At 33.6% G+C, this 16,996-nt stretch overlaps 1 protein-coding gene across 1 annotated transcript in view; it reads left to right on the forward strand.

Moving 5' to 3' along the window:
• Positions 1-504: 504 nt before the first annotated feature.
• LOC306886304 (bcl-2-modifying factor-like) overlaps positions 505-16,996 on the forward strand; it is a 27,983-nt gene continuing 11,491 nt past the window's right edge. The window contains exons 1-3 of the mRNA XM_079443310.1: positions 505-627; positions 4,918-5,093; positions 9,794-9,957. Coding sequence (XP_079299436.1) covers positions 4,934-5,093; positions 9,794-9,957 — 324 coding nt within the window. The 5' untranslated portion in view covers positions 505-627; positions 4,918-4,933. The remainder of the gene's footprint in view (positions 628-4,917; positions 5,094-9,793; positions 9,958-16,996) is intronic.

A 16,996-nucleotide genomic window follows, 5' to 3' on the forward strand; every position in this document is an offset into this window, starting at 1 on the left:
CTGTACATTTATCCCTTGTTTATATATTCTATTTTATTTTTATTTACTTTATTTATTTTTTGTTAAGTATCAGCTAAATAAATAAATATATAACAAGAAAAGTAAATAAATTAATAAATAAAAAACAACAATAATATTAAAAGAAAAAAATCAGTTACCCTGATCACTGATAAAAGACTAATTTATACTATTTAATTGTATTTTGTAATTTATTTCTTTAATTTAATTTAATTTAATTTTTGTTATCATTTATTTATTTATTTATTCATTTATTTGATTTATTAATCAGGGACAATACAAATTCATCATATTGTCATCTTGTTCCTTTTTCATCTAAAATGGCTTTTGTATTGATATTTTGGCAATGTTGTGTGTAAAACAATCATGTTATTAGAGCCTCTTCATTAAAATGCGACTGTGTGTGTGTGTGTGTGTGTGTGTGTGTGTGTGTGACGTCAGCGCGGAGGCGGGGCCTCGCCTCTGTTACACGAGAGCGCGCTCGACGCAGACAGAATGAAGTGGAGCCGCTGAGGGACGCGCAGCGAGGGCGCGAGCCGCTGATATTTCTGCACTTAGCGCGATTGTTTTTTACTTAAACATTTCTATTGAGTTGGAAAATAGACAAAGGTAAGACGCGTTTACTCATCATGTAGTTCGTCAAAAGCTGGTACGGTGAGGGAAATGCCATGGTATTTGTTATTGTTATTGATTAGTCTGAGTAAATGCATGTATTTGTGTAGACACTCGTGTTTATTCAGAATATCATATAAAGTGTATATTATATAAACAAAGCTTCATTTAGCTGTACATTAAATCAGTGAAGCTGTTGTTGTTGTTGTATAAACCGGCACTTTGGCTGTGTCTCAAATCCTAGTGAGCTGCCTACATAGACAGCAGCGTGTGCAGCTCTACAGTCAGCTCACTACGTTTGGGAACTTCTTATTTTAACACGCAGTCTTTGCGGACCAGAACTGCTGCTGTCTAGGGAGACACACACTAGGATTTGAGACACAGCCCTGTAGTTATCTCAAATCTGATTTTTATTAATAATGACAGTCTAATGTGCTGGAGACAAGTGTCATAAATACTTTATTATGCCTGTCAGTGTGTTTTATTGGTAATCCATGTCATTTAGATAACAGTGTTATATTGGCATAATGGTGTTGTTGAACTACTGTAAAGTCATTAAGATATGGAGATGAGAACTTTAATTACACAAGAACAATAAATGAGGATGATGATGCTGGAAAGATAAATAACTGAGCGTCTAAACACTGGTTATAGTCACTCACTTCTCATTTCTATTGGACTTTAGTTTGTTTTCATCAAGATGTCATGCAGTTATTGAAGCAGGACAGTTTATAGCCAAGCTGTGCTGGATACTCTGCGACTGTTTTCAGGCTGGTGTGTGTGTGCGTGCGTGAGTGTGTGTGTGCGCGCGCGCGTGTGTGTGTGTGTGTCCTCACTGGGTCAGTAGTGCTACAGAAGCTCAATGGGAGGCGTCCGTCACCGACTAACAAATCACTCCACCACCACTGCCACTGTTACACGACTAGAAGTCGAAGTTTACTTGCCAAGTTTAATTGCTCTCATGAAAATGTGTCTTAAATACACCATGCAGTACATTTAAGTACACTACAGAGAAAACACAGCATGCAAAACAATAGCAGCATAAATCCACCTGGTTAATCCTGACACTCAGTAACTAAAAGTACTATAAATAAAAATAATAATAATTCTTTATTTTTTATGGTATTTTGTATTTATTTATTATATGTATTTATTAATTTATGCATGCATGCATTTTTTTATGCATGCATTTATTGTTACTTTTATACATGCATTTATTTAAGCTCTTATACATACATGCATTTATTTATGCAGGCATTTATTCTTACTTTTATACATGCATTTATTTATGCATTTATGCATGCATTTATTTATTTTTGCATGCATTGGATAATTGCTATATTTATACCATGGTGAATACATTATTGAAGAGTAAATAGCATTTTTAAGTTACATACAGCATTTTATCATGTCCAGAAATGCATGGTAGATTTATTTAGTGGTTTTAGATGTGAAACTGTGGTTTGTTGTTGAGAGTCTGTGGGTTAGTTTTGGTAACATTGTTGGAGTTGTTTTTTTGAAGAGGTCAGATGGAGTTGAGTTAGCAGGTCAGTGGTGATTTTGGACTGATTCCACGCTTTGCTCATGAATGGACTGTCGTTTGTGTGTTTGTGTGTGTCTGCAGCGGTAGAGGGAGCTGCGTGTTGCTCTGCTTTTTGTAGCTTAATTTTTACACCCATTGAGGAAATCAGATGCGATAGTTTGCGGTGTGTGACACATGTTTCTGTGCTCTTCCACACACACGCGACACAGGACGTTCACACGCACCTCTGAACGCCACACTTGCGATGGATGAGATACTGTGTGGCCTGAGAGAATGCTGCTGACTGTTACTCATAAGTGACATGAAGGGTTTATTGGAAACTTTTTTTTGAAGAGAGTTCAACAAAGAAGACTGAAGAAGATTGCACTAGGTTGCTAACTGGCTGAAGCTCATAAAGAAAGACCTGGGTTGGTAGAAATAAATAGGAAACTATGTTTGCATAAACCATGAAACCTCTTTTTAGGACAATTTTTTCTTTTTTCTTTTCTTTTCTTTTCTTTTCTTTTTGCATTTATAATTTTTTTAATGTTATCCGTAAATGTTATCAAAGTTGCCATTACCGTAATGCAAAATATTTAGTTTTAATTATTGTAATGTCATTTAAAATGAAAATTGGCAATAAATTCAGTAAAAATGGCATGATGTATAAATGATGTATAATGTATCAAATGTATAAAAATTGTATGTATGTATATGCATATATATATATATATATATATATATATATATATATATATATATACAATTTTAAATTTAGCATAAATTAAATTCAGTTGGAATGTCTGATTAAAAAATAAAAATAAATAAATAAATAAATATATATATATATATATATATATATATATATATATATATATATATATATATATATATATATATATATAAATAAAAAATAGGTGGCAACTGACGATATAAAAACTTGAAATATTAAATGTTGTTATTATTATATATATATATATATATATATATATATATATATATATATATATATATTTATAGAGATAATTTATGTTTTTAATACAAATATTTTTCAGATTACAATAGGCTACTGACAATTGGTGGTATAAATGTATGTATTATATTCACTCACACAAAACATCCTAATGGTACTAATAATAATAATAATTTAAATGATGATGATAATATATTTTTTCTCTTCTGATTTGGGGTGAAATGGGGTTCTTTGGGGCTGTTTTGATTTTTCGACAGAGATTCGCCCATCTGTATGTTGTTAAAGTGAACAGAGTATGGAAGAACATAATGGAGTTTGAGCACCAGTGAGGTGAAACATAAGTGTTTATAATAATACAGTGATCTGCGGCTTTGTGTATTTTCAGTATCCCACCCTAATGTGGCTTTTACACTGACTGGACAAACATTATGAGCTCTTGACTCTCAGAGCTGTCGTTTTTCACCGACCCCAAAGCTTCACCGCAGAACATGGAAAGTGTAGGCGAGACGGTTTCTGTCTTTGCCTCACCAAACCTCATCCAGGTTAAATATAGCAAACCAGTCGTCTAACCGCAGCCGAGCGTGTGATTTCATCGCTGCTATTTATCTAAATCAGTTCGGCCAGTGACCACAAGAGACACTAATCTTTAGTCTAATTATCCTGCTGTTAACGGGCCATAAACGGGCGGCTGGTTGGGCTGAAACACCCCGTTATTACTCTGAGATATCATTTGTGTAAGTACTTGTGAGTTTGAGTGTGTAAGAGCAAGTATTCACACATCTTTTGTGTGCTGTTTAGTGGTTGACCGAAATGGGTTTTGCATTGGCCGATGCTCTTAATGACGGGGTTTACTCCAGATTTTACATTGAACATCGAGTGTTGACATACAAGAGTCCAACAGTATTTATATCACCATGAACTGCATAATCCCAACAAAATGCAAAATTATTACCGTTTTACTCATGAATCTGTATTTAATGTCTTGCAGGTTTTGACACGGGCAAACAAAGAAAACTAGATTATTAACTGGGTGAAACTCACAAAGAAAGACCTGGGTCGACAGAAAAAAATAGACAATTATATTGTGCATTAACAATGAAACCTATTTTTAACCTATTTTTTTCATTATACTTTTTAAAAAATGATAATTTAAGCATATTTTCCCCTAAAACTTCTCATTACCGTAATGCAAAAAAAATAATCTCTCATTCAGCATAAATAAATAAAGTTTATGAAAAATTAATAAATACCTAAATGCATAAATAGCATATAAATACCTTTTAAAATGAATAAAATTAATGTGTATGTGTTTGTAATATATAATGTATATAATGAATATAATATAAAATTTAAATAATTACAAATTAAAAATGTAATATATATATATATATATATTTTTTTTTTTTCATTTATAATTATTTACATTTTATTTGTTACATTATATATATTATATTTAATATTTACTGTACAATTTTAATAATTACAAATTAAATTTAAATTTTATGCATAAAAATGCTTATTTATATATATAAAATATATATAACTTTATATATAATTTATGTATGCATGCATGCAAAATAAAATAAAATTGTAATAATTAAAAAAATATATATTGTATATATTTATGTATAAAAATATTTATTTGATATATAATATATATATTATACACACACACACACATATATATATATATATATATATATATATATACACACCGATTAGTCACTACAGTTCATTCAATCTGTGTTGTTGTTTTGTTTTTGTCTGACCGGCGTCCTCTGCTCTTGTTCAGGTGAGGAGCTTGGCTGATGGATGAGGATGAGGATGATGTGCACAGGAAGGGTCTACAGCGCTGGCCTTCCTCCCACGTTCAGATAAAGCAGACCGAGACAGCAGGGAGACCCCCTCTATCACCCAACGGCATGCTGCCCTGCCGAGTGCATGTGGAGCCCAGACGCCTTCTCTACGGTGAGCCACAACATCCCTGTATATGCCTGACCTCAGCGGCTTCATTACCTGTGTGTGTAACCAGTCGCTTTGCAGTGAGTTGAACTATTGTACCTTGAAGACATTAAGTGGATTTGGATAAAAACATCTGCCAAATGCATACATGTAAACAAAGATCCAGAATCTAGGTTCCCTTTGTAGAGCGCAATAGTGATGCTTCTTTGGTTTTCCCATTCACTTACTCCATAGTGAAAACATTTCAGAGACTTGAACCAAAAAAACAGCTCTGACAACATTACAAACTTTAATTTGAAGCAATAATTATTTATAGTTATTTATTATGAAAACAGTATAGTTTATGCTTCTAGTACTTTAATTAGTGTTGTAGTCAAGACCACCTAAACTGAGACCAATACCAATGCGGTCGAGATCAAGACAAGACCAAGACCTTCATAAAATGCTCTTAAGACCAAGGCCGGTCTCGAGTACAACAACACTAAGTGTGCTTTCACACCTGCCTCATTTAGTTCGGTTGAATCGCACTAGAGTTCGTTTTCCCTCTTGGTGCGGTTCGTTTGGGCAGGTGAGAAAGCAGCAATCGCACTCGGGTGTGCACCTAAAGCGGACCAAGCAAGCGTACTGAGACCTCCTTGAAGAGGTGGTCTCGGCACGCTTTCAAACGAACCCTGGAGCGGTTCGTTTGTGGTGAGAACGCGATCCGACCTCAAACAGACCCAACTGCAAAAAGCTGTCTGTGTGCTGTCTGCTGCATTTTACTCCTGTCTTTGTCAACTTCCGGGAGCACCGTTGGAATTTTCCCGCACGCTTTTTCTGACCAATCGACAAGCAGTTTAGGGAATGCGTTCAAAGACACATCTAGCCAACAAGTGAAGCGGATGTTGTCACGTGACTGCATTTTGGTTCGGACCAGAGCAAACAGTGTGGTGTGAAAAGGAACCAAAACGGCTAAAAATAGCTACAATGTATAATTTTTTGCCTTTGGTCCGGACCAACTGAACCGAACTACAGATGTGAAAGCACCCTAAATTTAATACTTCAAGTTTGAAAAAATATTTAAAGATATATAATTATGACGTATAATTGAATATTATAATTTGAAATCCCACGAAAGAACAATATTAAACTTTTATTTGAAAAAACACATTTCATACTTTTAATTTTTCTATGCTTCAAGTTTATAAAAATTCATATTTTTTAAATGTATAAATGTTAATTATATATAAGATGAAATCACACTGACTTCTGAAAAAAAATCTAATGCAAAAAGTGCAATATTAAACTTTTATTTAAAAAACAGCATATTTTATACTTGTAATATTTCTATACTTTGTTTAAAAAAATATTTTAAAATACGTTTTAATTAGATAGATTTATGTTGAAATCACACTGACTTCTGGGAAAAAAATCAAATGTGATATTAAACATTTAATTAATTTTTTTATACTTTTAATATTTCTGTACTTCAAGTTTGATAAAATATAAAAAAGCCTTAATTATATATAAGTTGAAATCACACTGACTTTGAAAAAAAATTAAATGTGAAAGTGCAATATTAAACTTTTATTTAAAAAAACAATATATTTTATAGTTTTAATATTTCTATACTTCAAGTTTAATAAAATATTTGTAAAAAATGTACAAGTCTTAATAATATATAAATTATGAAAGTGGCACATATTGTAATTGATCAATCTCAGAGCTTTGATTTAAAGCAAAAAAGTATATGGCATATACACTGTACTGTCACTTATGAACCTCAGAGCTCATTAGATTAGTTTTATGTCTGATTGCAAAACAATCTATTTATTTTTTGCAGAAAATGCGTGATTTTTTTTTTTATTTTTATTTTTTTGCATGTGGCAAATCTTCAAAAAGCGCTTTGTTAATGTTCCCAGACACTGCAGCTTCCTGTTTGACTTCTGTGAACATCGACGTCATGACTTCATGACTCATGGCTTTCAGACCGCAGGGGCCTTTTCTCTCTCTGCTGTTTATTTTTACACATCTCTGGTTCTTTAGCACTTGTGCCAAATCGTAGAGAACATCTCGGCGCTTGAAAGATACTTTCAGCACTTTAATACAATGAAAACACAGCTTTGAGCTTCTTTGAGATGCAGTGATGATATGGAGATGTATAGCATTATATGAGCTTGTGTTCTAAACAGACTAATCTTTTCATCAGGGAAGCACTCACTTGTTGGCAGTTATGAGGGAAGTTGATTATCAGCATAGACTGTGGTGATGAACTTGTGGTGTGAAGCTACTGTGTGATGCTCAGATGTTGTTTCTGGATGTTCTTCCTGAACAGTGAAACACTGCTAGTGATGCACCAAAGTGCATTTTTACCGAAAACAAAACAAAGTTTATTTAATAATCAATTACTTAATCAAATTTATTTGATGAACACTAAAAACAATGCAAAAGAGTGCAATTTAGGGTTAAAAAAACAGCATTACCATAAAAAAAAACTGAAAACTTTATAGTACAGTTAGTAAAAGTACTAAAATACCAGGAAGGAAGATTGGGTTGTTGATGTTTGCCTGCTATTCTAGCTGTCTGATGATGAATCCTGTCTGCGCAGACGTATGAAAATACATATGTTGACAGGCATGTAATAAAGCCAATTAAAATGCTCGGACCGAGAGTTTTGATTGGACAAACATTTCTTGGTCCAACACCTTCCACATAATATATAAATACAGATAAATACATTTAGACCACTTCACTTAATGATTGCTATCAGGATGTGAAGAGACTTTCAACCAGCATAACAAAAAATGTTTCTGAAGACAATCACCTGTCGCACCTTTAATTGTTTATTTTGCTCTGTTACTGGTCAAATTAACCTTAAGCAAACAAACAAAAATATCTGCAACATGAAGCAACTGCACAAAACATCAGACAAGCTGAGTAAATATTTTATTATTACATTTTATTATTAGTGTTTTATTACCTTAATTATATGTATGTTTGAACTATGTCTGTACTTTCTGTACTGAAGCTCCTGACACCACGACAAATTCCTTGTGTGTGTGTGTGTGTGTGTGTGTGTGTGTGAACACACTTGACAAAGCTCTTTCTGATTCTGACAGCAGGTGGCGCTTATAGAACAGCAACAGCAATATAGCGTTTCCACTGCTGTACACAGCTTATAAACACTCATTTATTACTGTATGTATTTTACAGAGGTAAGAGGAAAAGAACATGCCATCAAAACTTTTCTGAAGACAGAAATACATTCATAATAACCCCCATCCCAATTCAATATTTATGGTTTTCTTCCATTTAGAGCATCTCAAACAATTAATTTGTTCTCTGGTACAGTATTTTATCTGCTTGCACGACTGTTCTCTCCTCTTCGTCTCTGTCTTCGGTGCATCTTTGCAATATCATGATGATCACTACGTTTGTGTTACCGAATGGTGTCCTGCCAGGAATAACCTTCCTGCGCTGTATATGGACCATTTGTGATTTCTGTCACACGGTGTCTACACGGGACGCGCCGCGCTGCAACAGTCTAGTAGTCTGCACTGGACGCGACAAAGTGACTATTGCAAATCATTTGAACTTTGTGTCAGTACGTCATGAATACTGTTACTGTCATGTTGTGCCGCATCCCGTGTAGTCAGCATCATTATAATAGGTTCTATATTGTATCGTGCCGGGCCGCTTGCGTCCGGTGTAGTAGACACGTGTCAGTTTAAATGCCGGAGATGCAGTGTTGCCAGATATTGCTACGAAAACCCTAACCCTAACTGACCCTAACCTGATTCTGCCACCTCCCACTTTATTCACTTCCTGAATTGTCACATAGTGGAAAAAATCCATAGACGCTTATAGTAAGTGTCTCTGGCAACACGACTGAGGCTGCGCTCGGCCTGCCTTCCTTTCCATCATACTCTCACACATACATATATACAGATTTTCTTTAGACATACATGCATTTTCTTCTTACACACATTTCATTTTTATAATATTAAATGTATACTTTGAATACATTTGCATAAGAGCAAAATGTATAAACGTGTGCGTAAAATATATGAATATGAGAGTTAAATATATGAATGTGAAAGGAGAATGTAAGTGTGTGAGAATAGAAATATATGTATGTGAAAAGAGAATATAAGTGTGTGTGAGAGTAGAAATGTATGTGTGTGAGAGCACCAGAATTAATTATGGCTTGTACGGCCCCTCATATGTTTTAATTTAGAACATGACTTGTTTTTTGTTTTGTTTTTTACTTCCAAAAATTGCACATTTAACAGTATTTTAATGGGAAATGTCCCATTAGATCTGTGGTGAACAATTTTGCACCATATATAGTATGTGAATGAACCATTTTACAGTGTTTTACCATTAAAATTCATTTTAAGACAAACAATAAGACAAACGTTCAAATTACACATACATCTTGAAATTTAAGAATCAATATCGGCCCCCCAAAACCATTTTAGCCAAAACCTAAATTTTTTTTTTTGGCTGTTTCATGTTTTTTTAATATTTTTGGTGTCTCAGTAATTGTGACGCTTTCATAACATTAATCTTGTTTGAGCACCTCAGCATGTATGAATGTTTGCAGTTCTGTTTGGTGCCACTGGAGGTTCAGAAACGAGACGTTTGGTGTTTAAGTTTAGTGAATTAACCAGAGTTTGTGCCTTATATCATCTGTAATGATGTGTGTAATGCTGGTTTCTCTGAAGGTAACGCAGGACTGCTGCTGCTAGCGCCTCCCAGCCGCTCTCGGCCTCCAGACGTGGTTCTCCGGCAGAACCTGCGGGTGATGGATCCAGCGGAGAGCGTGGAGACCCTCATCGGGCAGAAGCTCCAGCTGATCGGAGATCAGTTCTATCAGGAGCACATGATGGTGAGTCTGGAGATCTGAGCGTGTTTTTGTGCTCTGGATCATAATCGCATTATGTCTTGCTTTAGCGCTCGTTTACACAAAAGTGTTTTCCGTGTGCCGTGTTTGTTTTGGCCGGACTGTTTCCTGACTCTAGTCTAGCTGTTTGACCCCCAAATACACCGGAGCAACCCCGCTCTCACTTCCTGTTTACTGCGCTCTTTTCCTCCTGTGTGTCTCCATAACACGCCTGTGTGTGTGTGTGTGTGAGAGAGAGTGTGTGTGTGTGTGTGTGTGTATATGTGTGTGTGTGTGAGAGAGAGTGTGTGTGTGTGTGTGTGTGTGTGAGTGTGTGTGTGTGTGTGTGTGTGTATGTGTGTGTGAGAGAGTGTGTGTGTGTGTGTGTGTGTGTGTGTGTGTGTGTGTATGTGATACAATTATAATTTTCACTCATATTTTACTATTTTTTTTTATCTAAATACTTTTATAAATGTTGTATAATTTAATCATATTTAACATATTTATATTTATGCTATAAAAATATTAAGTTTTTTTAAATGTATTAAAAATTCTTATTAAATTATATTTTTACATTTACATTTAATCATTTAGCAGACGCTTTTATCCAAAGAAACTAATAAATGAGGGGAACAATAGAAGCAATCAGACCAATGAGAGAGCAACAAGTCTGTTTTTTTTATTTTTTTATATAAATTAGACCAAAACGAATAGAATAGAATAGAATAGAATAGAATAGAATAGAATAGAATAGAATAGAATAGGTAAGTGCTAGTAATAATTGGTCAGATGCTGGCAAAAAAAAAAACATTATTGTAATTGTGTTTTGTGCGTGTGTTTAGAAATTATGATAGTTTTTGTTATTATTTTCAATTGGCTTTTATTTTTATATTTTTAGTAGATTTCTTTTTATATATAAGAATTTTTAATGATGTTTTATTTCAGATTTATTTTTAGTTACTAATAATTATTAAAAATAATTAGATAATTTAGTTATTATTTAATAATAACAAAAATAATTATTAATAATTAATTTAGTTACTAATTATTTTTAGTTACTAATAATACTGGTTTGGGTCAGTGTTAGTTTAGTATTATTTATATACTATTATATTTGAATTAGCTTTTATTTATATATGTTTTTGTATTTTTTTTTAAATATATTTAAGTATTTTTTAATTAGTTATATTTCAGTTTCAGTTAACTAATAATCCTGGTTTGCTTTAGTGTTATTATAGTTTTTATTGATGTTTTAAATTAGATTTTATTTTTATATTTTCAGTTAAATTTGTAGTAATTTTCTTATGTGCTTTTGTCATTTTTTTCAATATTAATAGCAACATTTCATTTATTTTTAGTTTTAGTTTATTACCAGTTAGTAATTTTAGTGCATAAAGGCGGCATTTTTTTCAAAAAATGTTTTTTAAAGTTTTTCATCTATTATTTATTTTTTATTTAATTTTATTTTAGCTTTATTTCAATTGCCAAAAACATTTTAATAGTTTTAGTTAATGATAATAACCCTTGATTTTAATGTTTTTGTCCATGAGGAATCAAATAGATGGTGAAAGTGTCTCTATATGAAGCTGGTTCACAAATAGCAGGGTTGATTATGTTAAACAGGAACATTGTTTCATTGCTTTTTTCTTTGTGCACAGACCAAGAGCATGTATTAAACCTAGTCTGTTTTGATTTCATGTTGATGAGCTGCTAGTATTCAGAAGGTTAGTCAAGATGAGTCAAAACACTCTGTGATTTCTTTTTTTTTTTATGCATCTTTCCTGTTCATGCATCTCACTTGTTCATGCACACGCACGCACATACACATACACACACACACACTCTTGAACAGAAGTGGCCTGTCTAGGTAAACACACTAGAGCGGGAGCCCCGGGGAGCAGCGGTGGTTTGGGAGACTCCAGCGAGACGCACCCGCAGGAGACACAAATAAGAGGCTTGAGAAGCCGCTACACACACACACACACAGACACAGCTGATAGCGCAGTCCGTCTGCTGCCAGCAGTGATAATACGACAGTATTTCTGCCCCGCATCTCCATTAACATGTCTGTGAGATGCATCTTATTCTGTGCCCTACTGGAGATTTTGGCTTTGCTTGCTTGCTTGTGCATTGAACTTCGTATGGATCGGTTGCATTGTGGGAAATGAGTTCTAGGTTATATTTGGTGCTGGTTAGTTTATAGTTTGAAATCACATTAGATGCAGTGTTGAGGATGAAGACAGTGTTGTGTTTGTTTGTGGTTGGTGGATGCTGTTGATGCTTCATGTGATTCCCAACACTGATCATCCACTGATTCAAACGCATTGAGACGTCAAACCTGAACCAAAGAAACAATCCTGCACCATTTAAGACACATTGAGAAGAGAGACTGCAGTCAGCAGGTTTTAGGGTGACTGTATGTAGATTAAATTGCATCATGTGACAATGCTTTATTTATTTGGAGAATCTCAGAGCCAAAAAAATCTGTTACTTGAAGTAAAATAAACATTAACTGAAATAAAACATCAAAAAAGTTAACTTTTTAGGCAAACTTTCACATTTTCATTTAGTTTAACTCGATGTACTAAAACACCTAAAACTAAAAATGAATAAAACCTATAAAGACACTTAAAAAAAGTAATGAAACGTACAAACAAAATTACTAAAACATCATAAAAAAAAACAAAAAAACAAATTGTATTAAAAATATAATAGTATCACAATATTATACTCAGCTAAAACTAAAACCATTAAAAAAACTTGAAATAAGATAAATGTTAACTGAAATGAAATATAAAAAACGTTTAACTTATTTCAGCTAGTTGCCAAGACAACCTTCTCATTTTCATTCAGTTGAACTTGATGTATTAAAATAACTAAAGCTAAAATGGAAATAAACACTAATTAAAACTATATTGACATATTTAAATAAAACAAAAACTAATAAAACACAGCAAAATTACTAAAACTTCAAAACATGTATGTATATAAATACATAAAAAATAAAAACATAAACCAAAAAAATTATTTCAGCTAGTTGCCAAAGCAAATTTATATAAAAAGTAAAGATGGAAATAAAAAGAAAAAACAGATAGACATATAAAAAAACAACAAAAAAAACCTATATATTACTAAACCTTAAATTTAACTAAAATTAAAATGGAAAATATATAAAAATAAAATCTAATTGAAAATATTATTACAAATATAGTAGTATCTCAATATTATAGTTAACTAAAAATATATTAAAAAAATATGAACTTTCATTTCAGCAAGTTGCCAAAGCAAATTTATTTAAAAAAATAAAATTAATAAAACCTATATAGACATATTAAAAAAACTAAATACTTTTTTTTTTTTTTTAATGACGAAAACACACCAATATTACTAAAACTTAAATTTATCTCAAATTAAAATGAAAACGGAACATAAACTAAATCCTAATTCAAAATATGAATATCTGAACGATACTAAAATAGCACAGTTTACTATGTGATTTGGAAATCACTGTAGCGGATTCACATAGATGTGGTGGTGCCTTGTGAAGCGGTGAGCTGTGTTTCCAGGGTTGATGTTGATCAGGAGACGCTCGTGATCGATTGTGTAACTTCATCTTCAGTATCAGAGCAGGTAAAACACCACGGGCTGCTGGCGTCTGCTCTCTTCTCTTGGCTTCTCTTACTCATTTATTCTGTCTTTCTCTTTATCGTGTTGTCTCTCTTCAACCTTGATTTATTTCTCGTCGTCATTGCGTAACTTCAGCTGGAGTTCAGCCTCAGTTGGCGCAGCTGTAGACGCTCCTGGTTATTTTAGGATTTCATGTTGCTAATTATGTTGTTTTTAGGCTGTAAAGCCTCTTTATGTGTTGAATAAGGTACAAAACGGTTCCGTTCCCAACCCTAGTGAGCCGCCTCGCGGTCTAAAGCAATGAAACCTCTTAAGATGATGATTTTTAACATTCAAAACACATTCACAATTGATTCCAGTGAAGATTGGTATAAACATGCTGCAAAGAAAAACACAAATACTGGGTTATATACTCAGTTTTATCAACTATACATATATATATATATATATATATATATATATATAGACAGTATATATAATAAATAAAAAATTCTGTATATTTTGAAAATGAATACATTTCCAAAAATACAATAAATTGTCAAAAATAAATATGGTATATAATAACCTTATAAAATGTATATAATTTTAAATAAAATAATTTTATAATTTTAAATAATACAAATATAAAAATATATAATTTAAAATAACATTTTCAAATAATTCAAAAATAATATTTTTATATAATTTAAAATAAATTAGACACATATAAAATAAATAAAAATAATAATTGCATATGATAAAAAACTATAATAATAAAATAATAAATAATAAAATTAGTATATAATACATATATAATTTTACAATATTAATATATAATACATTTTCAAAATATAATAATTGTATAAAATTAAAAGAGACATTTAAAAAAAAGTAATTCTCAAAAAATAAAAATTGTATGCAATTTAAAAATTACAATAAATAAAAAAATAAAAAAATACTTTTATATATAAAAAATAAATAAACACACACATAATAGAAATGTCATTTTAAAATATATAATACATTTAAAAATAATAATTGTATTTAATTTTAAAATAATTTATATACATTTAAAAAAATTGAAATAAACAGGCAATAAATTCATCTCTCTCGCAGTTTAGACGGTTGATGCAGATCCGTCGGGTTCAGATGAAGAGCCTTCAGAGGCTGCGATAGGAGCTGCTCTGCTGACAGATAAATTACTGCTCGCCGAGGCCCTCGGGGGCCCGAGAGTCAGACGGGAGCTGACTGCTGTACAGGAATCAGAGATTCATCAGTGCTGCTTCTGCTCATTTGAGTCGTTTGCGTACATTAGGGAGGGGCGTTGTGGTCTTTTTGAGCGTTGTGGTCTATTTGAGTGCAGAAATCAATTAAGTGCACATATTTTTTAGATTATTTTTTATGAAGCTGAGGTTTTGTCCTTCCAAGATGTAGGTGAGTTTGTTTCTTCATCAGGTTTGTAGAAATGTGTCTCTGCATCAGTGTCTCAGCAATGGATGCTCTGCAGTGAATGGGTGCCGTCAGAATGAGAGTCCAAACAGCTGATAAAAACATCACAATAATCCACACCAATCCAGTCCATCAGTTAACATCTGGAGAAGACAAAAGATGAAACACATCCAGCATTAAGACGTTTTTAACTAAAATACGAGTCCATAATCCATAATAACGCTTCCTCCAGAGCAAAAGTGGTCTGGTCTGAATCAGGAGAGAAATCTGCAGCTAAAACAGCTCTAAACAAATATGTGGCTGGATTTTGATGATAATTATGGACTTATATTTTAGTTAAAAATGTTTTAATAGATTTGTTTGAGCTTTTGTCTTCTCCAGATGTTAACTGATGGACTGGAGTGGTGTGGATTATTGTGATTGTTTTTATCAGCTGTTTGGACTCTCATTCTGACGGCACCCATTCACTGCAGAGCATCTATTGCTGAGACACTGATGAAAAAACCTAATATAATAACTCTCAAATGTCCTGAGGGTGAGCACATTTTCATGTAATGTTCATTTTTGGGTGAACCATTCCTCTAATCATCATGTTTCTTGAGCTATAACTCAGCTTTTCTTTTTCTTTGACTGTCTATGGTGAAATATATAGAAGATGAAGTGTGTGTGTGTGTGTGTGTTGACCATTGTTTCCTCCCTATTGTCACGAAGATAAAAACACGTCTGTGTCAAAGCGTCTCACGAAGGTGTGTATTTACGCAGCGCTGCACAGATATGCGTGTGTTTACCAGAAATGCGGCGTTTGCCCGCTCCAGAGTAAAGGGGATGTGTTTTGATAAGACACGTTTCCTGTGAGACGCTCGTCCGTCGCTCACTCGAGCTCACAGAAACACAGCAGCGCCTCAAACAATAACCCTCCAGAGAGACGCTGCTGCACCTGCCACAGGAAAATCATGCGCTCTTTATTCTCAAACTTCATCGGTGTCTTTTCAATTTGATTTGGGTTAAATTGTTAGAAATGATGGGTATGTGTGCTGGTGGTTTAACCAGGCTCTGTCAAAACCTCAGTTCTTCAGGAGAAATAAAAACAGACCCAAATGAGTCAAAAAGTTGTCATACAGTAAGCGTATTTATTTATATATATATATATTGGGGGTTCGGTGTCTTGCTCAAGGGCACCTCAGTCGTGGTATTGAGGGTGGAGAGAGCGCTGGACATTCACTCCCCCCACCTACAATCCCTGCCGGCCCGAGACTCGAACCCACAACCTTTGGATTACGAGTCCGACTCTCTAACCATTAGGCCACGACTTCCCCTAGTTGATGCCAAAGAGCTGGATTTTGGTCTCATCTGACCACAACACTTTCACCCAGTTCTCCTCTGAATCACGGGTCTGTACATCTGCTTTCTTGAGTAGGGGGAGCTTGCGGGCGCTGCAGGATTTCAGTCCTTCACGGCGTAGTGTGTTACCAATTGTTTTCTTGGTGACTATGGTCCCAGCTGCCTTGAGATCATTGAGAAGATCCTCCCGTGTAGTTCTGGGCTGAAGCTGCTTGGCGATGGTCTTGTAGCCCATTCCAGCCTTGTGTAGGTCTACAATCTTGTCCCTGACATCCTTGGACAGCTCTTTGGTCTCGGCCATGGTGGAGAGTTGGGAATCTGATTGATTGATTGATTGCTTCTGTGGACAGATGTCTTTTATACAGGTAACAAGCCGAGACTCCCTTTAAGAGAGTGCTCCTAATCTCAGCTCCTTACCTGTAGAAAAGACACCTGGGAGCCAGAAATCTTGCTGATTGATAGGGGATCAAATACTTATTTTAATCATTCAAATGCAAATCAATTTATAACTTTTTTTAAATGCGTTTTTCGGGATTTTTCTGTTGTTATTCTGTCTCTCTCTGTTCAAATAAACCTACCATTAAAATTATAGACTGATCATTTCTTTGTCAGTGGGAAAACGTACAAAATCAGCAGGGGATCAAATACT

The sequence above is a fragment of the Barbus barbus genome (genome assembly GCF_936440315.1).
Source record: "Barbus barbus genome assembly, chromosome: 20".
In the NCBI taxonomy this organism is placed as follows: Eukaryota; Metazoa; Chordata; class Actinopteri; order Cypriniformes; family Cyprinidae; genus Barbus; species Barbus barbus.